This window comes from Leucopleurus acutus (assembly GCF_964270905.1).
Source record: "Leucopleurus acutus genome assembly, chromosome: 11".
NCBI classification, from domain to species: domain Eukaryota; kingdom Metazoa; phylum Chordata; class Mammalia; order Artiodactyla; family Delphinidae; genus Leucopleurus; species Leucopleurus acutus.
The window spans coordinates 42,151,216-42,177,736 of NC_139152.1; the positions used below are offsets into that span (position 1 = coordinate 42,151,216).

Sequence of the window (26,521 nt, forward strand, 5' to 3'; positions counted from 1 at the left end):
ATGGAAAGGAAGGGCTCAGATTAAGGGATGTGGCACGTTCATCACGAGAGAGGTCTCCACAGTCTCCTGCCCTCCTGGCCTGGCCTTTCACTGTGGTGTCCGGCCTCTGGGAAGAACTTCTATGGGACACTATTTCCACTTGGGCTGTCACTAGGTGACCAGGTATGGGACAGAGGAGCATCCAGTGACCCCCAACTCTCCTCCTTCCCTTCGACCTGTGGAAAAAGTGAAGATGACTGGGCACATACTCCAGTGTTGCCTGGTACAGCTCAACCTCAGTGGTCAGCCAGAAGCACCGGCTGTATGACAGAGGCCTGGCTAGAGACGTCACGAGCAGCTTTCTTCGTGTCCCTGGTCCCTGGCGTCGGTGATGTTAGCACTTGTGCCTGTGTCCCAGAAGGAGCTCGGTTCTGCCCATATCAATCGATGCTTCTCACCGGTTTCAGATAAAACTTCCACCTAATAAATTGTATGTTAGCACTGAAGCCTGGATAAGCTCCTTGGGGTCCGGGAACCATTAGATGAAATATTCCTCCTTCTCCCTGCCCTTGGCTGAGTTGCTCTCCATCTGGAGGACGGCGCCGGGCTCGCCTTCTGCAGGTTCGTAGGTGACGTAGCTGCCTTTGTTCTTGTACAGGTAAAAGAAGATCAAGATCACGACTGAGAGCAGGGTGAGGAAGACCACTGTGATAACAACTTGGAAAGGAGAGGGAAAATGCAGAGATGTTTCAGGATTGAGGACGTCTCAATAACTCACAAGGTCCCCTGCATTAGACGATTCCCTCACTCCTGGTGAGGGTCCTCCTGCTGAAGTTAACTAGCGTCCACTTCCAAATCCATATTCTCCCACCAAGCCCGACTTCCTTGGTACATGACATCTGGAGTCTCTTTGTGCTTAGGGACACAAGGCTTTTGGTTTCTGACAAAACTGAATTCCCTCTCAACTAGTTCCTGATGATTATGATAGAAACAGGAAGGAGGGAAACAGGAAATCGCTTATCCCAACAGGAAGGGTTTTAAAATTCATAGCCTCGGGCTTCCCTGGTGGCGCAGTGGTTGAGAGTCCGCCTGCCGATGCAGGGGACACGGGTTCGTACCCTGGTTCGGGAGGATCCCACATGCCGCAGAGCGGCTGGGCCCGTGAGCCATGGCCGCTGAGCCTGCACGTCCGGAGCCTGTGCTCCGCAACGGGAGAGGCCACAACAGTGAGCGGCCCGTGTACCGCAAAAAAAAAAAAATTCATAGCCTCCTGTAGGGGTTTCTGATCCCTCCCATCCTCTTTCTCACCCACTCAACAAGCTGCACACATCCTTATCCCTACCCCCATACTCAACTGTAGTGCCCATATGCACTGCAGCTGTTTGTGGCCACCTCCCAACCGGTCATTTACTGGCAGTACCTCTACACGAAGCCTCTAAGAGTCTTTTATAACCTTGTGTGTGTGTGTGTAATATAACTTGCATGCCACAACGAGCCCATTAATGGATTTGGTCTCTAATCTGTGGTGCTTTCCCATGTAGGGAAAATCCTGGTCTATCACATTGTCTCTGGAGCAACAGAGCCCCTGAGCTCAGAAGGTCCCTTGATTTGGCTCAGAGCCTGTTACCTGCAATGAGTGCTGTGCTGGCTTCAGCTTCTGGGGACAGGGCCTCAGTGGCCTGTAGGATTGGGGTGGCCATCAGTTCTTCTGGAAAATTTAGCAAAGTGGAAAAGGAAATGGGGTGAATTCTTTTGTTCTAAAACACATGTTTGTCCTTCAATTTCACTACCCCACCTTCTTCCCTATTCAGACTTTTGTCATTTAACTCCTATAGGACATCTGTATAGAAAAACCGGGAGAATAGAGGAGAAAACAAACCACCACCAAAGACGATAAACATTTTGATGGATTTCTCTCTAACATAGTGGTTAAAGTATGGGCTCTAGAGCTGACTGACGAGGTTCCAATCTGAGCTCTTTTACTAGCTGTGTGATCTTCAGAAAATTACCTAACCCCTCTGTGCATCAGCATCCTCATCTGGAAAACAGAGATAATAGTACCTACTTTATAGGGTTGTTGCGACATGTATTAAGTAATTCAATAAGGGTAAGCTATTATTAGGAATACATTTTTGCATAAATGAGATCAAATGATAAATGTATATACATGTATATATCAATATATTTATATTATATGCCACATGCATTTCTTCACTGTTTTTACAAACTCTTTGTAAACATTATTTTTTAATAATGAAATAACGCTCCTTCCCTTATGAAACCCTTTTCTACGCTTCCAGAGTAAGCCCTGCAATTTGAAAGGTTCTGAAATAAGGCCTCTCCTACCCTAAAATATATCCCATATCTCGTTCTGCTATCGGTCTATCTGCCCTTCAGAGCCTGAAAGTCCCACTCCTAAAGTCACTACCCAGACTCCTAAGTGTTTCCAAAAGAAGTCAGGAAGCCTTCCGTTCTCTCCTAGTTAGCATTTTAGTGTAGGGGTTTGAAAAGGTTAGTTACTGCAGGACAGAGGTATCCTGGGGAAAGCAGTCTGACTGACCCTAAAATCACCCACAGGAGGCATCTCAGTATTCATTCAATAAATAACAATAGCAGCACTCATTAACTCTCTACTCTCTGCCAGGTGTGTTCCAGGCACAGTGGGGGCAAGCGGAACAGACATGGTCTACCTTCCCCGAGCTCAGCCTCCACCACAGCAAGTTCACAGCTAAGAACTGTGATACGTATGGCAAAGGCAACATCTGGGAGCTTAGGAGGGCATGTGGCAGAGGGGCCTGAGCTAGGCTTCCGGCACGAACAGCCTCCCCAGGAAGCAGGATTTGAGCTGGGGGCCGAAGCAGGGGTAGGAGTTTACAGAGTGAAAGGGGCGGGAGGTGGGGCACATTCTAGGCAGAGGGAAGAGCCTGGATCAAAGCTCCGAGATGAGAGGACCCAAAGGCCAGTGTGGCTGGAGCACAGGGCGTGAGCCTGATTCCTGTCTCTCGCCTGACACCTTCAGGATGCCATCCAGGACAAGGGAAATTCAGTCACTAGCGGCGGTCTGGTGAGCCTGGGAGCAGTGCCAAGAGGGGTCAGCGGTGTTGAAAGACCTTCTCACACAGGCCAGGGGAGGCCTGTTGAACCGTCCTGGTCTTGCCACAGGAAAAGCAGATGTGGGCTGCCTGGATCACCACCCCGCTCCCAGGGCCAGGCCAAACCCTTCTCCACTCTTTCTTTAGGAGCAGTGATACAGTCAGCTACTTTGTGGCTTCGGGCAAATGGTTACATCTCCCGATTCATCCACCATTCTCATCTGTAACCAGTAGGAACTATATTAACCAACTCTGCAGGGCTATTGCGAAGGCTAAATGAGAAAACGCACAGGCAAGCATCATTAAAAGGTAAAGCCGCTCTAGGTTTGAATCCTGCCCCAGCATAGTCCTAGGTAACCTTGAGGAAGTTACCAAACCTCTCCGAGCCTCAGTTTCTCTCCCATGCGTAAAACAGGAGTGTGGTAGGCAGCTTCTAAGATGAATCCCAATGGTTCCCACCTCCTGGTGTTTACATCCTTGTGTAAGCCCCTCTCCCCGTGTGTCGGCTGGACCCAGTGACTAGGTTCTAACAAACAGAATACAGCCAAAGGGATGGGCTGTCACTTCTGAGATTATACTGTGACTTCCATCAAAGACAAGGCCTGAAGTTTATCCACCTGATCACTGCTTCAGACTGCTGCCCCTCACCACGCATGCTTTCCTCCCCCAAATGTCCTGGGGCTGCACACCGTCTTCCCACCATTGATCTAGAGTTCTACACAGCTGCTCTCAGTTTTGTCTTTCTTAAACATTTGAGAACTTACGATACACAAAGCACCGAGAAGAATAATGTATGTGCAGAAGCTTCAATAGAAAGATGAGTAAGATTCAGTTCAATCGATCAACAAGAATTTAGTTTGCACCTACCACGTGCCAGGGGCACTGTCATAGATGCTGGGCAAGCAGCAGTGATGAGGCTCACCAAGGACCCAACCATGGAGCTGAATTTTAGTGAGGCTTCAGAGAACAGATATGTATGAGTCCTCGGAAAGGGAATCCAGGAGGGTAGATGATTCCTAGTTGGGAAATTCTGCAAATAATCCCAATTATAACAGCTGCCATTGGCTAAGTCCCTGCTTTGTGCTGGGCATTTCGTATACATAATTATTAATCCTTAGAAGTCCAATCACTTCACAGCAGGTGTTCTTATTTGCCCATGTGGACCCTGAGGCCCGGGAAGAGTTAAGTGACATCCCTCGTATTACACATGAAGGAACAGTGGATGCAGCCAAGATCTGAATCCAGGACTAGCCCCTCCAAAGCCCAAGGTATTTATACTAAGCCTTCCTACCACTGTCCTTTTCTTTTTATTCCAATAGGGAAAACGAGGAAAAGGTAACAAAAGATAACTATGAGGCAGCACAACGAGCTTTCCAAAAGTGCGAGGTTTTAAAAGATACGGACAGTTGCGGAAGAAACACCAGGGGAGCACAATCAAATACAGACCGTTGCATTACAAAGAGCTCTCCTTTAATGTGAACGTGCTCACAGGCGACTGGGCAGCAGGGAATGGTATCAGTCACGTTGGTTCATATGCAACCTCAAGCTTTCCACAACTCAAGAGTACATTTCATCAATAAGGACCTTAAGAAACATAAAATGCACTAGAAGTACCTTCCTTGGACGCAGTTATCAGTTGGTTTCCACTTATACTAAGCCATCTGGTGATTCAGTAAGTACAAATGAAGGAGGTACCAAAAAAAATTACTTCTATACAAAAACATTAGAAGAAGGCAGAGCCATGGAAGAAATTTACCTCTATATGAAATCTACCTCTATGAGAAAACACTAGAAGAAGGCAGATCCTACATCAGATTTTTATTTTTGATGAAAATAATCTCTGTTGAAAGTTAAGTCTCTCTGGAACCAACTTCTAAAAGGAGGAAGCACACTCCCAGGGCACAGGGGGTCTAGGACAGACAGGGATTCAAGGTTCAATGTTGGTGGAGATTTAACTGCCAGTATTTTAATTCAGACTGTTGTATTTTTAGGGTTCTCATTACAAAGTTTCATAAGTTTTGAGTGTTCTGTCCCAATTCTGTCTTTCCTGTAAGACCATTTCCAGTAATGTGATTTCAGAATGTGAATCTTTTCGAAAATGCACATAAAGGTTAAAAGCAAAAACTCAGAAGAATAGTGTCAGGAAGCTCTGTACAGCTCAAGGTGGCAAACACATTGGAAGGACAATTTAAAAAGTGTTATATTTGGAGCAAAAACAAGGAAATGGGCCAGGCTTGCTGCCTGGGCCTGAAGCTAAGAGGTAGGAGGTAACAGAGAAACTAGAACTCTCCCAGCCCGTTTTGCCTCTGTCTCCTATCAAAGAGAATGATTTCTGCACTGAAGGAGAGCAGGAGCCTTGGTGATGTGGGGAAGTGAGCTCAAGAGAAGGGACACAACCCAGAAAGCACCAAGCTAATCTAAAAGGGATCCAGGTAAGTGACAGCCAAGGGCACTGAAAGAACATGTCAATGGGATCGCTATTGGGGATACAGGAGCTTCTGAGAAAGACAGCGGGGTCAGGAGCCTGAAGGGTCACAGAAAGAGGTGGATTCTGTAAACAACTGGTGAAATCGATACAGTGCCTCAGCAAAATTCTAGAACAAGTTATAAGGAACTGCTTTGGGGGTCCTGAACTTGAAACCACAAGCATTAAGAGTTAATGTGAGACCGCTAGGAGCAAGCTGGGTCAGACAAGTCACACGGCCTTTTTTTTTTTTTTTTTTCCACACAGCCTTTTTAGACTGAGGTTCCAGTTTCACAGACAGAGAAATTAAAAGGCTAATTCAACAAGTATTTACAGAGTGCGTACTTTGTGCCAGGGTCCGTTCAAGGTCCTGGGCATAGATTAGTGAACACAACAAGCAAAAACTCATGCCTTCACAGTTCCTTAAACTACACAGAATTATCATATGATCCAGGAATTTTACTTCTGAGTATCTATCCAAAAGAAATGAAAGCAGGAACTCAAACAGATATTCGTACACCAATATTCACAGCAGCATTATTCACAATAACTAAAAAGTGAAACAACTCAAATGTCCATCAACAGATGAACAGATAGACAAAATATGGTATATATATACACACACAATGGAATATTATTCAGCCTTAAAAAGGAAGGACGTTCTGACACGTGCTACTATGTGGATGAACTTTGAAGACATCATGCTAACTGAAATAAGTCAGTCACAAAAGGACAAATATCGTAGGATTCCACTTGTCTGAGGTACCTAGAATAGTCAAATTCATAGAGACAGACAGTGGTTATCAAGAGCTGGGAAGAGGGGAGAATGAGGAGTTATTGTTTAATGGCTACCAAGTTTCAGTTTGGGATGATGAGAAAGTTCTAGAGAGGGATATGGTGATGGTTGCACAACAATGTGGATGTACATAATGCCACTGAACTGTATCCTTTAAAATGGTAAATTTTAGGATTGGTTCAAGATGGTGGAATAGAAGGATGTGTGCTCACTCCCTCTTGTGAGAGCACCGGAATCACAATTAACTGCTGAACAATCATCAACAGGAAGACACTGGAACACACCAAAAAAGATACCCCACATCCAAAGACAAAGGAGATGCCGCAATGAGATGGTAGGAGGGGCTCAATCACAATAAAATCAAATCCCATAACTGCTGGGTGGGTGACTCACAAACTGCAGAACACATACCACAGAAGTCCACCCACTGGAGTGAAGGTTCTGAGCCCCACATCAGGCTTCCTAACCTGGGGGTCCGGCAACGGGAGGAGGAATTCCCAGAGAATAAGACTTTGAAGGCCAGCAGGATTTGATTGCAGGACTTTGACAGGACTGGGGAAAACAGAGACTCCATTCCTGTGGGGCACACACAAAGTAGTGTGTGCATCGGGACCCAGGGGGAAGGAGCAGTGACCCCATAGAAGACTGAACCAGACTTACCTGCTAGTGTTGGAGGGTCTCCTGAAGAGGTGGGGGGTGGCTGTGGCTCACTGAGGGGACAAGGACACTGGCAGCAGAAGTTCTGCGAAGTACTCCTTGGCATGAGCCATCCCGGAGTCTGCCATTAACCCCACCAAAGAGCCGGGTAGGCTCCAGTGGTGGGTCACCTCAGGCCAAACTACCAACAGGGAGGGAACCCAGCCTCACCCATCAGCAGACAAGCAGATTAAAGTTTTACTGAGCTCTGCCCATCAGAGCAATACCCAGCTCTACCCACCACCAGTACCTCCCATCAGGAAGCTTGCACAAGCCTCTTAGATACCCTCATCCACCAGAGGGCAGACAGCAGAAGCAAGAAGAACTACAATCCTGCAGCCTGTGGAACAAAAACCACATTCACAGAAAGACAGACAAAATGAAAAGGCATAGGACTATGCACCAGATGAAGGAACAAGATAAAACCCCAGAAAAACAACTGAATGAAGTGGAGATAGGCAACCTTCCAGATAAAGAATTCAGAATCATGATAGTGAAGATGATCCAGGACCTCGGAAAAAGAATGGAGGCGAAGATCTAGAAGATGCAAGAAATGTTTAACACAGACCTAGAAGAATTAAAGAACAAACAAACAAAGATGAACAATACAATAGCTGAAATGAAAAATACACTAGAGGAATCAATAGCAGAATAACTGAGGGAGAAGAACGGATAAGTGACGTGGAAGACAGAATGGTGGAATTCACTGCCATGGAACAGATTAAAGAAAAAAGAATGAAAAGAAATGAGGACAGCCTAAGAGACCTCTGGGACAGTATTAAACGCACCAACAATCTTATTATAGGGGTCCCAGAAGGAGAAGATGGAGAGAAAGGACCCGAGAAAATATCTGAAGAGATTATAGTCGAAAACTTCCCTAACATGGGAAAGGAAATAGCCACCCAAGTCCAGGAGGCACAGAGAGTCCCAGGCAGGATAAACCCAAGGAGAAACATGCCAAGACACATTTTTTTTTTTTTTTTTTTGGGGTACGCGGGCCTCTCACTGTTGTGGCCTCTCCCGTTGCGGAGCACAGGCTCCGAACGCGCAGGCTCAGCGGCCATGGCTCATGGGCCCAGCAGCTCTGTGGCATGTGGGATCTTCCCAGACCGGGGCACGAACCCACGACCCCTGCATCAGCAGGCGGACTCTCAACCACTGCGCCACCAGGGAAGCCCGCCAAGCCACATATTAATCAAATTGACAAGAATTAAAGACAAAGAAAAATTATTAAAAGCAACAAGGGAAAAACGACAAATAACATACAAGGGAACTCCCTTAAGGTTAACAGCTGATTTCTCAGCAGAAACTCTACAAGCCAGAAGGGAGTGGCACGATATGTTTAAAGCGATGAAAGGGAAGAAGCTACAAGCAAGATTATTCTACCCGGCAAGGATCTCATTCTGATTCAAAAGAGAAATCAAAAGCTTTACAGACAAGCAAAAGCTAAGAGAATTCAGCACCACTAAACCAGCTCTACAACAATGCTAAAGGAACTTCTCTAAGTGGGAAACACAAGAGAAGAAAAGGACCTACCGAAACAAATGCATAACAATTAAGAAAATGGTAATAGGGGCTTCCCTGGTGGCGCAGTGGTTGAGAGTCCGCCTGCCGATGCAGGGGACATGGGTTCGTGTCCCGGTCCGGGAGGATCCCACATGCCGCGGAGCTGCTGGGCCCGTGAGCCATGGCTGCTGAGCCTGTGCTCCACAGCGGGAGAGGCCACAGCAGTGACAGGCCGGCATACCGCAAAAAAAAAAAAAAAAGAAAATGGTAATAGGAACATACATATCGATAATTACCTTAAACATGAATGGATTAAATGCTCCAACCAAAAGACACAGGCTCGCTGAATGGATACAAAAACAAGACCCATATATATGCTGTCTACAAGAGATCCACCTCAGACATAGGGACACATACAGACTGAAAGTGAGGGGATGGAAAAAGATATTCCATGCAAATGGTAATCAAAAGAAAGCTGGAGTAGCAATACTCATATCAGATAAAATGACTTTAAAATAAAGACTGTTACAAGAGACAAGGAAGGACACTACATAATGATCAAGGGATCAATCCAAGAAGAAGATACAACAATTATAAATATATATGCACCCAACATAGGAGCACCTCAATACATAAGGCAACTGCTAACAGCTATAAAAGAGGAAATCGACAGTAACACAATAATAGTAGGGGCCTTTAACACCCCACTTACACCAATGGACAGATAATCCAGACAGAAAATTAACAAGGAAACATAAGCTTTAAATGACACAATAGACCAGAAAGATTTAATTGACATTTACAGGACATTCCATCCGAAAACAGCAGATTACACTTTCTTCTCAAGTGCACATGGAACATTCTCCAGGATAGATCACATCTTGGGGTGCAAATCAAGCCTCAGTAAATTTAAGAAAATTGAAATCATTATCAATCAGCTTTTCCGACCACAACGCTATGAGATAGAAATAAATTACAGGGAAAAAAACGTAAAAAACTCAAACAAATGGAGGCTAAACAATACGTTACTAAATAACCAAGAGATCACTGAAGAAATCAGAGAAAATAAAAAAATACCTAGAGACAAATGACAATGAAAACACGACGATCCAAAACCTATGGGATGCAGCAAAAGCAGTTCTAAGAGGGAAGTTTATAGCAATACAATGCTACCTCAAGAAACACGAAAGGGCTTCCCTGGTGGTGCAGTGGTTGAGAGTCTGCCTGCTGATGCAGGGGACACGGGTTTGTGCCCCGGTCCAGGAAGATCCCACGTGCCGTAGAGCGGCTGGGCCCATGAGCCATGGCCGCTGAGCCTGCGAGTCCGGAGCCTGTGCTCCGCAACAGTGAGAGGCCCGTGTATCGCTAAAAAAAAAAAAAAAGAAACACGAAAAAACTCAAATAAACAGTCTAACTTTACACCTAAAGGAACTGGAGAAAGAAGAACAAACAAAACCCGAAGTTAGTAGAAGGAAAATCATAAAGATCAGAGCAGAAATAAATGAAATAGAAACAAAGAAAACAATAGCATAGATCGATAAAACTAAAAGGTGGTTCTTTGAGAAGATTAACAAAATTGATAAACTTTAGCAAGACTCATCAAGAAAAAGAGGGAGAGACTCATATCAATAAAATTAGAAATGAAAAAGGAGAAGTTACAATGGACACTGCAGAAATACAAAGTATCCTAAGAGACTACTACAAGCAACTCTATGCCCATAAAATGGACAATCTGGAAGAAACAGACAAATCCTTAGAAAGGTATAACCTTCCAAGACTGAACCAGGAAGAAATAGAAAATATGAACAGACCAATCACAAGTAATGAAATTGAAACTGTGATTAAAAATCTTCCAACAAACAAAAGTCCAGGACCAGATGGCTCCACAGGTGAATTCTATCAAACATTTAGAGAAGAGCTAACACCCTTCCTTCTTAAACTCTTCCAAAAAATTGCAGTGGAAGGAACACTCCCAAACTCATTCTATGAGGCCACCATCACCCTGATACCAAAACCAGGCAAAGATACTACAAAAAAACAAAATTACAGACCAATATCACTGATGAATATAGATGCAAAAATCCTCAACAAAATACTAGTAAACAGAATCCAGCAACACATTAAGAGGATCATATACTATGATCAAGTGGGATTTATCCCAGGGATCCAAGGATTCTTCAATATAAGCAATCCAATCAATGTGATACACCATATTAACAAATTGAAGAATAAAAACCATATGATCATGTAAATAGATGCAGAAAAAGCTTTTGACAAAATTCACCACCCATTTATGATAAAAACTCTCCAGAAAGTGGGCACAGAGGGAACCTACCTCAACATAATAAAGGCCATATATGACAAACCCACAGCAAACATCATTCTCAATGGTGAAAAGCTGAAAGCATTTCCTCTAAGTTCAGGAACAAGACAAGGATGTCCACTCTCACCACTATTATTCAACATAGGTTTGGAAGTTCTAGCCACGGCAATCAGAGAAGAAAAAGAAATAAAAGGAATACAAATTGGAAAAGAAATAAAGCTGTCACTGTTTGCAGATGACATGATACTATACATAGACAATCCTAAAGATGCCACCAGAAAACTACTAGAGCTAATCAATCAATTTGGTACAGTTGCAGGATACAAAATTAATGCACAGAAATCTCTTGCATTCCTGTACACTAACAATGAAAGATCAGAAAGAGAAATTAAGGAAACAATCCCATTCACCACTGCAACAAAAAGAATAAAATACCTAGGAGTAAACCTACCTAAGGTGACAAAAGACCTGTACTCAGAAAACTCTAAGACACTGATGAAAGAAATCAAAGATGACACAAACAGATGGAGAGATACACCATGTTCTTGGATTGGAAGAATCAATATTGTGAAAATGACTACACTACCCAAAGCAATATACAGATTCAGTGCAATCCCTATCAAATTACCAATGGCATGTTTTACAGAACTAGAACAAAAAATCTTAAAATTTGTGTGGCGACACAAAAGACCCCGAATAGCCAAAGCAATCTTGAGGGGAAAAAAAACAGAGCTAGAGGAATCAGACTCCCTGACTTCACACTCTACTACAAAGCTAGAGTCATCAAGACAATATGGCACTGGCACAAAAACAGAAATATAGATGTTTGGAACAGGATAGAAAGCCCAGAGATAGACCCACGCACCTATGGTCAACTAATCTATGACAAAGGAGGCAAGGATATACAATGGAGAAAAGAGAGTCTCTTCAATAAGTGGTACTGGGAAAACTGGACAGCTACTTGTAAAAGAATGAAATTAGAACTCTCCCTAACACCATACACAAAAATCGACTCAAAATGGATTAAAGACTTAAATGTAAGACTGGACACCATAAAACTCTTAGAGGAAAATATAGGAAGAACACTCTTTGACATAAATCACAGCAAGATCTTTTTTGACCCACCTCCTGGAGTAATGGAAATAAAAGCAAAAATAAACAAATGGGACCTGATGAAATTTAAAAGCTTTTGCACAGCAAAGGAAACTATAAACAAGACGAAAAGACAATCCTCAGAATGGGAGAAAATATTTGCAAACTAATCAGTGGACAAAGGATTAATCTCCAAAATATATAAAAGCTCATGCAGCTCAATATTAAAAAAACAAACAACCCAATCAAAAAATGAGCAGAAGACCTAAATAGACATTTCTCCAAAGAAGATATACAGATGGACAAGAGGCACATGAAAAGCTGCTCAACATCACTAATCATTAGAGGAATGCAAATCAAAACTACAATGAGGTATCACCTCACACCAGTTAGAATGGGCATCATCAGAAAATCTACAAACAACAAATGCTGAAGAGGGTGTGGAGAAAAGGGAACCCTCTTGCACTGCTGGTGGGAACGTAAATTGATACGGCCACTGTGGAGAACAGTATGGAGGTTCCTTAAAAAACTAAAAATAGAATTACCATATGACCCAGCAATCCCACTACTGGGCATATACCCAGAGAAAACCGTAAATCAAAAAGAAACATGCAGGGGGTCTTCCCTGGTGGCGCTGTGGTTGACAGTCCGCCTGCCAATGCAGGGGACACGGGTTCGTGCCCTGGTCTGGGAAGATCCCACATGCCGCGGAGCGGCTAGGCCCATGAGCCATGGCCGCTGAGCCTGCGCGTCCAGAGCCTGTGCTCCGCAACGGGAGAGGCCACAACAGTGAGAGGCCCATGTACCGCAAAAAAAAAAAAAAAAAAAAAAAAAAGACACATGCACCACAACGTTCATTGCAGCGGTATTTACAATAGCCAGGTCATGGAAGCAACCTAAATGCCCATCGACAGACAAATGGATAAAGAAGATGTGGTACATATATACAATGGAATATTAGCCATAAAGAACGAAATTGGGTCATTTGTAGAGACGTGGATGGACTGAGAGACTGTCATACAGAGTGAAGTAAGTCAGAAAGAGAAAATCAAATATCATACATTAATGCATATATGTGGAATCTAGAAAAATGGTACAGATGAACAGGTTTGCAGGGCAGAAATTGAGACACAGATGTAGAGAACAAACGTATGGACACCAAGGTGGGAAAGCAGGGGGGCGGGGATGTGGTGGTGTGATGAATTGGGAGATTGGGATTGACATGTATACACTGATATGTATAAAATAGATAACTAATAAGAACCTGCTGTATAAAAAAATAAAAAATAAAATTTGAAAAAAATAAAATGCAACAAAAAAAGGTAAAATTTTATTTTTTAAGGTGTTGGGGGTAGGAGTTTATTAATTAATTTATTTTTGCTGTGTTGGGTCTTCGTTTCTGTGCGAGGGCTTTCTCTAGTTGTGGCAAGCGGGGGCCACTCTTCATCGCGGCGCGTGGGCCTCTCACTATTGCGGCCTCTCTTGTTGCGGAGCACAGGCTCCAGACTCGCAGGCTCAGTAGTTGTGGCTCACGGGCCTAGTTGCTCCGCGGCATGTGGGATCCTCCCAGACCAGGGCTTGAACCCGTATCCCCTGCATTAGCAGGCAGATTCTCAACCACTGCGCCACCAGGGAAGCCCCAAAAAAGGTAAATTTTATGTTATGTATAATTTTACCACAACTTAAAGAAAAAACATTTTGTCATACAATTTACATCGTGAGGGGGGAAGATGGACAATGGACAGGTTAAAGAAGTAAAAGATATACTATATTAGACGTTGGTTAGTACCATACAGAAAATAAAATCAGGAAGGGGGATAAGGAGTTGGGATGTGGATAGGGGTGGTCAGGGAGTGTCCCTGACGAGGTGACTTGAGTAAAATAAACACCTATAGAAGGAGAGGGAGGCAGCCATGAGGAGACATGGGAGAGGAACATTCCAGGCAGAGGGAACAGCAAGTTCAAGGTAGGGCCATCAAATAATATTGGAAAGCACCTGGGGCCGTCACAGGCTCAGCATGTTAAAGGTACATCATGGAGGTCACTTGGAAGGAGTAAGGGGGAGCGGAGGAGCAGGTGAAGTCGAGAGGGCTGTATAAGAGGGGTGTTGAAGGTCATGGAAGGCCTTTGGCTTTTTCAGTGAGTGAGATGCAACCCTTTTAGAGGTTTTGAGCAGAGGCTGATTTACATTTCAAAGGGGTGCTTCTCAAACTCTGCAGTGCATAAGAATCTCCTAGGGAGCTTATTAAAATGCAGACTATAGGGGCTTCCCTGGTGGCGCAGTGGTTAAGAATCTGCCTGCCAATGAAGGGGACACGGGTTCGAGCCCTGGCCCGGGAAGATCCCACATGCCGCAGAGCAACTAAGCCCGTGCGCCATGACTACTGAGCCTGCGCTCTAGAGCCCATGAGCTACAACTACTGAGCCCATGTGCCACAACTACTGAAGCCTGCACGCCTAGAGCCCATGCTCTGTAACAAGGGAAGCCACCGCAATGAGAAGCCTGCGCACCACAACAAAGAGTAGCCCCCACTCACTGCAACTAGAGAAAGCCCGCACGCAGCAACAAAGACCCAACGCAGCCAAAAATAAAAAAAAAAAAAAAAATAAAATAAAATAGTGAAAAAAAAATACAGACTATGGTTCATTAAGTCTAGGGTGGGGCCTGAAATTCCAAAGACTGTCCTTTTGAAACACGGAGACCACTATGTTGTAAGGAAGACCAGTCTGGCTCACTGGAGGATAACAGGCCACATGGAGGGAAACTGAGGCATCCCCAGCTCAGCTGACAGCCAGTACCAACTGGTAGACATGTGATGGAGGTCATTTTGGACCTTCTAGCCCAGTGGACCTTCCAGCAGATTGCAGCTGCATGAGTGAGCAGGGGTGAAAACAGCAGAGGAGTGCCCAGCCAACTCCCAGAATGGTAAGAAATAATAAATTGCTGTTGTTTTAATTCACTAAGTGTTGACGTGGTTTGTTACACAGCAATAGGTAATTGAAACAGAAACAGAGTTTTAAAGGATCTCTTTGCGTGTGGACAACGGGCTGTGGGAAGGTAGAGACAGGAGAAGCAGATTATACCCAGCACGTGGACACAGCTGAATCCACCCAAAGGGGGGGGGTCTTTTTCTAGTTTGCACAAAGGCACTGGCTGGGTCTAGCAGCAGTCCCGTGAGAAAGCGGTGGGATTCTGGAGACTTCTCGGGTGGTCCAGTGGTTGAGAATCCACCTTCCAATGCAGGGGATGTGGGTTCGATCCCTGGTCAGGGAACTAAGACCCCACATGCTGTGGGGCAATTACTGAGCCTGTGTGCTGCAATAAAAGATCCCACACGTGTTGACGAAGATCCCACATGCCGCGACAAAGATCCCATGTGCCGCAGCTGAGACCCGATGCAGCCAAATAAATGAATAATTTTTTTTTTTTTTTTTTTAGAATAAAGTGGTGGAATTCTGGATATATTCTGAAGTTAAGGCTGAGGATGTGGGGTGAAGTCACGGATAACACCAAGGTTTGGGGCCTGAGTAACTGAAGGGAGAGAAGGCCTGCTGTTACCTGAGATGCAAAGCCTGCAGGTGGAACAGGTTTAGAGGGGAAGATCCAGAGTTCAATTTTGGACATGATTGCAGACATCAAGACTGGAATTTGGGGGAATTCACTGGTGGTCCAGTGGTTAGGACCGCGCTGTCACTGCTGAGGGCGTGGGTTCAATCCCTGGTCAGGGAACTAGGATCCCATGAGCTGTGTGGTGTGGAAAAAAAAAAAAAAGACTGGAATCTGGGGAAGAGGTCTGGATTGGAGATTTTAAAAGTCAGCATCTTTACAACCATGAGACTGAATGAGATCACCAAGGGAGTAAGTACAGATAAAGAGGACCAAGGACTGAGCACAGGGAGGAAACAGCAAAGGAAGCTGAGGAGTAGCAGTCAAAGAGACCAAGTGCAAGGACCACCAGGTTTTCCCACAGAGGTCATGAGTGACCTTGACAAGAAAAGCTTGGTGAAGTGCTAAGTATAAACCCCTGGTTTAGAGTGGGTTCAAGAAAAAAAGAAAGCAACCTAAGTGTCAATTGACAGATGAATGTATAAAGATGTGGTATATATACATACACACACAAACACACACAATGGAATATTACTCAGCCATAAAAAAGAATGAAATAATGCCACTTGCAGCAACATAGATGGACCTAGAGATTATCATACTAAGTGAAATAAGCCAGACAAAGACAAATATGATATGATATCGCTTATATGTGGAATCTAAAAAAACAAATGAACTTATTTATAAAACAGAAATAGACAGACATAGAAAACAAATTTATGGTTACCAAAGGGGAAAGGGGGGAGGGGTAAATTAGGAGCTTGGGATTAACAAATACACACTACTATCTATAAAATAGATAACCAACAAGGACCTACCATATAGCACAGGACACTAAACTCAGTATTTTGTAATAACCTATAAGGGAAAAGAACCTGAAAAAGAATAGATATATATGTATATGTATAACTGAATCATTTTGCTGTACACCTGAAACTAACATAACATGTAAATCAATTATACTTCAATAAAAAAAAGAAAGAAAGAAAAAAAGGGAAGGAGAGGCACTGAAGGCAGAATGTAAACTTTTTTTTTTTCTGTAAAGTTGAACAGGGAAATAGGGCTATAGCTGGAGGTGGAAGAGAGTTCAAGCTTTTTGTTTATTTTTGCTTTTTTTAGATGGGAGAAATGACAACCTGTTTATGTACGGACAGGAATGACTCAGATGAGAGGGAACAATTGACAGCTGGAGCCATGTCGTTGAAGGGATGGGACCCAGTGCACGGATGAAGGGATTGGCTGCAGACAGCAGAGATCGTTCATGACTAATGTGCACATGGGCATGGAGGTGGGCAGTAGGTACATGGGGGCAGTGGGAGCCTTTGGCAGTTCTCTTCTGAGAACTTTAATTTGCTCCAGAAAATAGAAGGCCGTGTCATCAACTGAGAGTAACCATGGGGAGGGGGTTAGATGAGTTGAAGGTGCTGCCTGAATAGCCAATGTCTCATCCAAGAACCGTGATAGAGTGTTTCCAATATCCCTGTGGAGTAACACAGCCTGGCTTTATTAAGGACTAAGTTGGGTAGGGATTTCCCCAGTGGTCCAGATTCCACCTTCCAATACAGGGGGTGCGGGTTCTATCCCTGGCCGGGGAACTAAGATCCTGCATGCTGTGCAGCGCAGCCAAAAATTTAAAAAAAAAAAAAAAAGGACTAAGTGGCGGGGAGTAACTGGCCATCAGGGAATGGAGTGATGCCAGTCTAAACAGAGCTTCTTCTTCCACTGGGATTTGACCACCTTCTTTTTTTGTGTGTGTGTGTGTTACGCGGGCCTCTCACTGCTGTGGCCCCTCCCATTGCGGAGCACAGGCTCCGGACGCGCAGGCTCAGCGGCCATGGCTCACGGGCCCAGCCGCTCCGTGGCATGTGGGATCTTCCCGGACTGGGGCACAAACCCGCGTCCCCTGCATTGGCAGGCGGACTCTCAACCACTGCGCCACCAGGGAAGCCCCTGACTTTCATTCTTATTGAATTGATATTATGATGTCAGACCATGCCAGGGCCAAATTAAGGCCTTTGTGTAATTCAAAATAAAAATACGGACTTCCCTGGTGGCATAGTGGTTAAGACTCCGTCTGCCAATGCAGGGGACACGGGTTCGAGCCCTGGTCTGGGAAGATTCCCACATGCTGCGGAGCAACTAAGCCCGTGGGCCACAACTACTGAGCCTGTGCTCTGGAGCCCGTGAGCCACAACTACTGGGCCCACGTGCCACAACTACTGAAGCTTGTGCACCTAGAGCCCATGCTCCGCAGCGGGAGAAGCCACCGCAATGAGAAGCCTGCACACCGCAATGAAGAGTAGCCCCCGCCCGTCTCAACTAGAGAAAGCCCGCGCGCAGCAACGAAAACCCAACACAGCCATAAATTTAAAAAAAAAAAAAAAAAATTTTTTTTTAAATAAATAAATAGGGCTTCCCTGGTGGCGCAGTGGCTGAGAGTCCGCCTGCCGATGCAGCGGACACGGGTTCGTGCCCCGGTCTGGGAAGATCCTACATGCCGCAGAGCGGCTGGGCCCCTGAGCCATGGCCACTGGGCCTGCGCGTCCGGAGCCTGTGCTCCGCAACGGGAGAGGCCACAACAGTGAGAGGCCCGTGTACCGCAAATAAATAAATAAAAATAAAATAAATAAATAAAATAAAATAAATAGATAAATAAAAATACTAAATCACAAGACAGATATAAGAAAGTCCAATAATACATTTTCCCTCTATGGTAACAACTCGGCTTTTTTGCTTGTTTTTAAAATATAGTGATGGAATTCCCTGGCTGTCCAGTCGTTAGGACTCTGCGCTCTCACTGCTGAGGGCCCGGGTTCAATCCCTGGCCGGGGAATCAAGATCCCACAAGCCAGGCAGCACAGCCGGAAAAAAAAAAAAAAAAAGTGAATATTAAATCCTTTGTGAGAGCTTTTGTTTGGTGTTCTGCGTTATTGGTGCCTTCCACACAGGCTTAGTGTGGAAGGGTTTAGTGACCTTTGGGTAGACCCAGGGAAGCTTCAACAAATCTCTGAAGGACTCAAAGTTAGAGGGGCAACTAGTAAGCTGATAAAGAGATTTAAAATGACTGGAGAAATTGGCCAAACTGAACAAGATGAGAATTCAACATACACCTTGCTCTTAGGTCCGGGAAATCAACTACTCACAAATAATGGGGAAGCCACAGCTTAGCAGCACCTATAAAAGACTTACAGTGGGATCACTAGAAATTCACCGACACTGGAAGGATAGAACCCAAAAGAGCAGCAAGAGTGAGAGGAAGGTCGTAGAATTTTGGATGCTTTGTATTTTCTTTCTTTTCCTTTACCTTCCAAATTTCTTATGATGATAATTACTTTTATAATCATAAAATATTTATAACTTGCTGCTATTTTAGACACCATGAACATAAATGTGGTCTCTACAATGGCATCAACAGTGCAGCCCTACTCTGCACTATTCCTAGACCGCTGAGTTGCATCTGGGTGCCAGTTTGGAGCTGAGCAGCCAACACACTGAATGGCTTGGAAACCATATCAGATCAGGAAAGCCTGTAAGAGAAAGCTGAGTGAAAACTTAGTTGGGGATGGAGGGTTAGGACTTGAATGCTGTCTTTGAATATACCAACGATGACCTGTACAAGAGGACTAATGGCAGAAACTAATGGGAGATGGATGTCTTCCCCAGAGAACGGAGAGCAAAACTGGGCAGATGCTTCATGGGGAACTGGAGAGAGAGTTCCAGCACAGAATGGGTAGTTGAACTATCTGACCCTCAGGACCTTTCTCAGCCTTAATGTTAGAATTTTTATAAATTGAAAATGTTCTATCAGAATTCACTACAAAATCAAATTTTCAAACTGGTGAACTCTCAATGAAGTCTGTAGTTTAGTTAACAGTATCGTACCAATGTTGGGACTTCCCTGGTGGTCCAGTGGGTAAGAAGACTCTGCACTCCCAATGCAGAGGTCCCGGGTTTGATCCCTGGTCGGGGAACTAGATCCCACATGCATGCCGCAACTAAGAGTCCTCATGCTGAAACTAAACATGCCACAATGAAGATCTCGCATGCCGCAACTAAGACCCAGTGCAGCCAAAATAAATAAATAAATATTTTAAAAATAAATAAAAATAAAAAGAATAATGCATTAAAAAAACCCAGTATCATACCAATGTTAATTTCCTGGTCTTCACAAATGTATTGTGGCCATCTCTATCGACGTCAAATGTACCAAATGACATTTGAGGAAACATGGCTGAAGGGTATACAAACTCTCTGTACTATTTTTGCAACTTTTCTATAAATCTAAAATTATTCCAAAATAAAATGTCTATTAAAAAATCAAAAATTTAAAAGAATCTAAAAAAGAGTGGATATGTGTATATGTATAACTGATTCGCTTTACTGTACAGCATAAACTAATACAACATTGTAAATCAACTATAGTCCAATAAAAACTTTTAATAAATCAGGGGGGCTTCCCTGGTGGCACAGTGGTTGAGAGTCTGCCTGCCGATGCAGGGGACACGGGTTCGTGCCCCGGTTCGGGAAGATCCCACATGCTGCAGAGCGGCTAGGCCTGTGAGCCATGGCCGCTGAGCCTGCACGTCCAGAGCCTGTGCTCCACAACGGGAGAGGCCACAACAGTGAGAGGCCCTCGTACCGCCAAAAAAAAAAATCAGGGACTTCCCTGGTGGTCCAGTGTGTAAGACTCCGTGCTTCCATTGCAGGGGGCATGGGTTCGATCCCTGGTCGGGGAACTAAGATCCTGCATGCCACGCAGCAAGGCCAAAAAAAAAAAAAAAAAAAAAATCAAGAATTTGAATTCTACTCCACCCAGAAGAGCTTTTCTCAGACTAAAAGTCACAGGGTGTCCGAGCTAAGGAGCTGGCGCCTTCGGGCTTTAAGTATCAGAACGATAATCTATATTTGTGACTTACAGTTTGCAAAACATACATTATTTTATCTCTACCCCAAGAATGTGATGTAAGTAGGGTTGGTATTATCATTATGTACAAGCCAGAAAATTGAGGTAGCTCAGCAAGCTTCGTCAACCAGCCCACCGTCACTCAGTGGTTGGCCCAGCCAGCCTTTAAATCTATCTCCTCACTTCAAGGTTCTTTGCAACTTCTGGAACCATCCCTGCTCTGCCTCCAGCTAAACATTTTGTTGATGTGTCCACTGGGTTTGGTTCTCAGAGTTTTATTGCAGGATGGGTGTTCACTAAAGCACTGTTTGCAAGAGTGACACATATCTGAATGTCTATCAGCAGAGGAATGATTAAATAAATGACAGGTCACTCATTCTGGAAATAGTACACAGTTGTTAAAAAGAATGTGGTAGATCTGCAATTACTGGGACAGAATATATGGTTAGACGAAAAAAGCAAATTGCTAGGGCAGTATGTGTTATATGATTACATGTTTGTAAAAAAAAGTAAAGTAGGGCTTCCCTGGTGGCGCAGTGGTTAAGAATCCACCTGCCAATGCCAGGGACACAGGTTCGAGCCCTGGTCCAGGAAGATCCCACATGCCGTGGAGCAACTAAGCCTGTGTGTCACAACTATTGAGCCTGCGCTCTAGAGCCCGCGAACCACAACTACTGAAGCCTGCGTGCCTAGAGAAAGCCCACGCGCAGCAATGAAGACCCAACGCAGCCAAAAATAAATAAATAAATATTTTTAAAAAGTAAAATAAAATAGAACTATAAACATATATATATATATATACACACACACACATCGAAAAAGTCTAGAAGGTTATTCCCTGAGAGGCATGTAATGGCTTTGTAATGAAAGAACAACAACAGCGAAGTAAACTAAGTTCAGGAAACATGGCATACAAGAGGGGAAATGGTTTACAGCTTTCCCATTATCTCCTGTTCCTACCCCATTTCTCTCCTGTCTCCTCTTCCAAACAAAGGAGTAAGAATGTTACTTTGGGGACTTCCCTGTAAGTCCAGAGAGTAAGACTCCATGCTCCCAATGCAGGGGGCCTGGGTTCGATCCCTGGTCAGGGAACTAGATCCCGCATGCATGCCTCAACGATGAGTCTGCATGCCGCAACTAATAAGTCTGCCCACCGCAACTAAAAGATCCTGCATGCCTCAATGAAGATCCCGTGTGCCACAACCAAGACCCAGCGCAGCCTAAATAAATAAAGAAAGAAAGAAGAAAGGCAATATACTAAGGAAAGAAGAAATATTAAAAAAAAAAAAAGTTACTTTGCTCCTTCCCTTCTCAGGCTTAGAAAGACTGTGGCACACATTTTCTTTAAGGAGGGAGGCCTGGGGCTGAGGACCACAAGATTTGAGATTTGAGGCTCCACCCAAACCCTAACCTACAGCAAATGAACTTCAAGATCTATCTGGCTCACTCACCTTTTTTTTTTTGTTAACCTAGATACCTGTTGGTTTGTTTGTGGCCCTTGTTCCTGGGCTAAATCTCTTATCACTGAGGCATCAGATCCTTTGCCACCTGAGTCTGACAACCTATTTATTTGCTCTAGCCCTGCCCAGAAAAGGGCGGCTCCCCCAATTCTCCTTTCCATGGGAACCCGCCCTGGAATTCTGCTCCCTTTCTCCTTCCTTCTCTTTCATGTGCCCCTGCCATGGGGTAGAGTGGCTGAGAGCAGTATACCATGACGGAAAGAATACAGGACTTGGCACAATACCCTGCCTCTGCCATTATTAGCTGTGTGACCTTGGGAGAATTTCCTAACCTCTGAAAATTTCTTAACTTCCCTGAACTTCAGTTTTTGCTTCTGTAAAATGAGAATGAAATGTGCTCACAGGGTTGTGATGAGGAATAAGCGAGATGAACAACACTGAGCGTCTAACCTAGAGTGAGGACAACCTAGGATGTAGCTAGTGTGACTACATGGCAAGGGATGGGCTTTACCCAGTGGGGTGGGCAGAGCGGACAATGCCTATTCCACCCCACTCTCCTTCCAAGAGGGCAACTTATGCACTAGGCACAGCAGGCAACGCGCCTAGGGTCCACCATACTTCTAGGGGCCCATGAAAATGTTTTTTAGTGATCTTAATTTCTTTTAAAATCAGAAGAAAAAATTGAATGTTTACGTCAAGGAAATTATAATATTGTTATATCAATCAATTATAAATATAACCACTAATGATTTTATTGTATATTAATATTGTATTCTTCCTTATACCAACATAGTTGTAAAATACAATTTTTAACACATTACCTTTTTAAATGGAGGAATGCGCCCACAAAGGCAAAAGTGCCAAGGGTCCCTGAAAGTTCTAATGTGGCCCTCACTTTCAGCCCTCTTAAAGGATATCTCCTTTAGGAGATCTTTATAGATTGGGGCAAAGGGATGTGAGAGGTAGGTGGGGAAGAGACATGCAAGACCTTCAATGATCCCATTCTTCAAAGTACAAGTCCTCACCCTGTCTGTAATTTCTCCATTTCTGTCCCTGAACTTACATTTGCTTGGACCCAGTGGGTAGGGGACTATATGATAAGTCCTAAAATACCACTCCACTCATGTCGTTTGTTGGGTTGAAAATGTAAATACACGACTCAACAACAACAAAACCAGACAATTGAAAAATGGGCAAGGACTTGAATAGACATTTCTCCAACAGATATACAGTTGCCAATAAACACATGAAAAGATGTTCAACGTCACTCATCATTAGGGAAATGTAAATCTAAACCACAATGAGACACCATTCACACCCATTAGGATGGCCACTATTAAAAATCAGAAAATAGGGCTTCCCTGGTGGCGCAGTGGTTGGGAGTCCGCCTGCCGATGCAGGGGACACGGGTTCGTGCCCCAGTCTGGGAAGATCCCACATGCCGCGGAGCGGCTGGGCCCGTGCGCCATGGCCGCTGAGCCTGCGCGTCTGGAGCCTGTGCTCCACAACGGGAGAGGCCACAACAGTGAGAGGCCCACGTACCGCAAAAAAAAAAAAAAAAATCAGAAAATAACAAGTGTTGTCAAGGATGTGGAGAAATTGGAACCCTATGCATTGCTGGTAAGAATGTAAAATGGTATAGTTACCCTGGGAAACAGTATGGCAGTGCCTCAAAAACTTAAACAGAATTACCACACTTCTGGGTATATACCCAAAAGAATTGAAAGCAGGGACTCGAAGAGATATTTGTACACCAACGTTCAAGCAGCAGTACTCACAACAGCCAAAAGGTGGAAGCAACCCAAGTATCTATCGATGTATGAGTGGATAAACAAAATGATATACATTATATATATATAATACTATTCAGCCTTAAAAAGGAAGGAAATTCTGACACATGCTACAAAATGGATGAGCCTCGGAAATGCTATGCTAGTGAAATAAGCCAGACACAAAAGGACAAATTTCGTATGATTACACTTATACTAGGTACCTAGTCAAATTTATACAGATAGAAAGTATAATGGTGGTAGCCAGGGGCTGTGGGGAAGGGGGAATGAGGAGTTATTATTTAATGGATACAGAGTTTCAGTTTGGGAAGATGAAAAAGTTCTGGAGATGGATGGTGGTAACAGTTGCACAGCAATGTGAATATCACTCAATATTTAATACCACTGAACTGTACACCAAAAAATAATCAAAATGGTAACATTTATATTATGTTTATCTTACCACAAAATTTAAAAAAGAACGTATATAGTTCTGCTTTTGTCCAAGTCCTAATTTCTCAGCTGCCCAAGCAAGCATCACTTCTCTTCCCTACAGGCAGGTTTATTCTGTAGGTCCTCTGCCCTGTCCCCCAGAATACCCTCCAAGGTAAGCACAGTCTCTGTAGTTTCAGAAGTGGCAGCGCTACCTTTATGTGGAATCCCTGCTGCACCCCTCTTTGCCTGTATAAACCTTACCCATCCTTCAAGGGTAAGGGCTCCATCCCTTCCCCACTCATGAAGCCTGTACTAACTAATCTAGACGGCTGCCCGTTTCTCCCTTTTCTTATCTCCAGCAGACAACTAAGGATCTGAATTGCTACATCACCAGTCACAGAGGACACTGCCTTTGACTTCCCCTGGGGTTCTCACTCACCTGTTTCCACATCAGTAAAGCAGAGAATGTCTGTCCTAATGACAAATGAGACCGCACATGGAAACAAAGGTGTGCAGACCAACCAAGGTTTTGTTCCTCCCTCACCCTAATTAACATGTAATGAAAACAACCAATGTGTATCTGATGGTTTGTCCAGCTCAGCTTGGTTATGAAATGAAAGGTAGGAATCCATACTCATTCTCTTTTTCTTTTTGGGGGAATCCATTCTTAACGTGAAGGGGAAAGAGGGGGATCCCTGACTAGGGAACAAGGGTAACAATAGTTCCGGGGAACAAGGGATTTTTGATGCTGGAGTGAATCATCAGAGGAGTGGAATTAGAAAGCAGGCAGAGGGACTTTCCTGGCAGTCCAGGGGTGAAGACTCTGCACTTCCAAAGCAGGGGGCACCGAGGGTTCGATCCCTGGTGGGGGAACTAAGATCCCACGTGCCGCAGAATTCCTTTCTAGGAATAGGTGGGCTTTTCTAACAAGCACCCAGTAATAATAACCAATGTTACTGAGTGCTTGCTAGATATGAGATACTGTGCTAGGTGTTTTACATGGATTATCTCATTTAATCCTCACAAAGAAGGTACTATTTCCCCCGTTTTACAAATGAGACTGGAGCTTAGAGGGTAGGTCACAAGGTCACAAAGCTCTAAGTAGTAGTACCAGGAATCGGTCCAGGTCCATGAAACTTCAGATTCAAACTGCACTAAAGTGTGCATGCTCGTTCCCTTCTGCTTCCTCCCAGGACCTTTCCTGGTATGAGGCAGGTGGAGAGTAGTGGGAGTCTTCCCACCTGGGCAGAGGGCTCAGGGAATTCCAGGACTGGGCTGGGGTGGGGCAGTTTAAGTGGGAAAGGCCTTCACCTACCTCCTGGAGAAGGCGTGGTTGGGAGGCTAGTCATCTCGGCAGGTGGACGGGCACCTGCAGGGAGGTGCAGATCTGTAGGAAGAGGGACAAAGAGCGGGATGAGGTGGATGGGCCCATGCCTGGGGCAGAAGACGACTGGAAATCCCAGGAAAGCCTTTGGTGCCAGGTTTTCCTGAGTCCCTTCCCCAACTCTCCCCCCACCCCCACCCCCGCCCTATTGAACGTCTATCCGGGGATCCTTTCACTGGGCCACCACATTTACCTAGGAGGTTTCTCAAGGCCTGAGAAAGTTAGGTAAATGTACGCAAATTAGCAGCGGACCCAGTTTCACCCAGGCGCGGTAACAGGTCCCCGGTTCTCTCCCAGCCCGCAGTCTGTGGGGAGCCGTCCACTAGGTGTCAGGAGAGCGCAGGGAGGTCAGGCCCCCGGCCCACGCTCGGGGCCGGCGCGGGGGCAGCGGCGGGGCCGGGCCGGGGAGCCAGGCGCCGGGCACCGGAGGGAGGGTCGTCAGGCGCCCTCAGGCCCGCCCGAGACGGCTGGTTGTCAGGGCTCAGCCCTCCGCCCGCAGTGCCCCCTCGGGCGTCCGCTGCAACGTCCGCGCGGTCCACCGAGCCCCGCTGGCCGGGCCCCCGCGGCCGCCCACCACTGGCCCGGCCGAGACTCTGGCACCCTGGGGCCCTCGCCGCGTCCGCGGACGTCGGGGCTCGAGCCCGCGGCACCGCCCCCCGCGCCCCGACCCCGGTCCAGAGCCCTCCTGCGTTACCCGCGCCAGGCAGGACTAGCTGCGCTCCGAGGGCGGCCCGTCCCGGTCACCGGTTCCGAGGCGGCGAGACGGGAGGCTCCAGCCGAGGCCCGAGCTCGGCCGCTCTCGGTTTCAGTTGTTGACGCGGCCGCGGCGGCTGCAGCGTGAGTGTGGGTGACCGGGCTCGCCTGGCCCTTCGGCCCTGCCCGGGTCCCCACCTCCGCGTGCTCACCTTACCAGTCGGACGGGCTTCAGGGGAAGGGCAGGCGCCGCGCGTCCGGCTCAACTCGACGGGGGCGGGAACCGCAGACACCGCGGGGACCCGCCGGGGACCCAGACCTG

At 45.4% G+C, this 26,521-nt stretch overlaps 1 protein-coding gene across 1 annotated transcript; it reads right to left on the reverse strand.

The window, feature by feature from the left end:
• On the reverse strand, positions 1-26,521 carry SMAGP (small cell adhesion glycoprotein). Its single transcript, XM_082850583.1, has 4 exons — positions 26,412-26,521; positions 25,438-25,509; positions 1,607-1,687; positions 1-696 (listed from the first exon to the last, which is right to left on the reverse strand). The coding sequence occupies exons 2-4, from the start codon at positions 25,469-25,471 to the stop codon at positions 518-520; spliced, it is 294 nt and encodes a 97-aa protein (XP_082706709.1). The 5' UTR covers positions 25,472-25,509; positions 26,412-26,521; the 3' UTR covers positions 1-517.

Coding starts and splice junctions, on each gene's coding strand:
- SMAGP (XM_082850583.1), bottom strand. CDS start 25,471: ATGACTAGCCTCCCAACCACGCCTTCTCCAGGAG. Junction 1,688..25,437: donor AACCACGCCTTCTCCAGGAG/GTAGGTGAAGGC, acceptor TAAATTTTCCAG/AAGAACTGATGGCCACCCCA. Junction 697..1,606: donor CAGCACAGCACTCATTGCAG/GTAACAGGCTCT, acceptor CTCCTTTCCAAG/TTGTTATCACAGTGGTCTTC.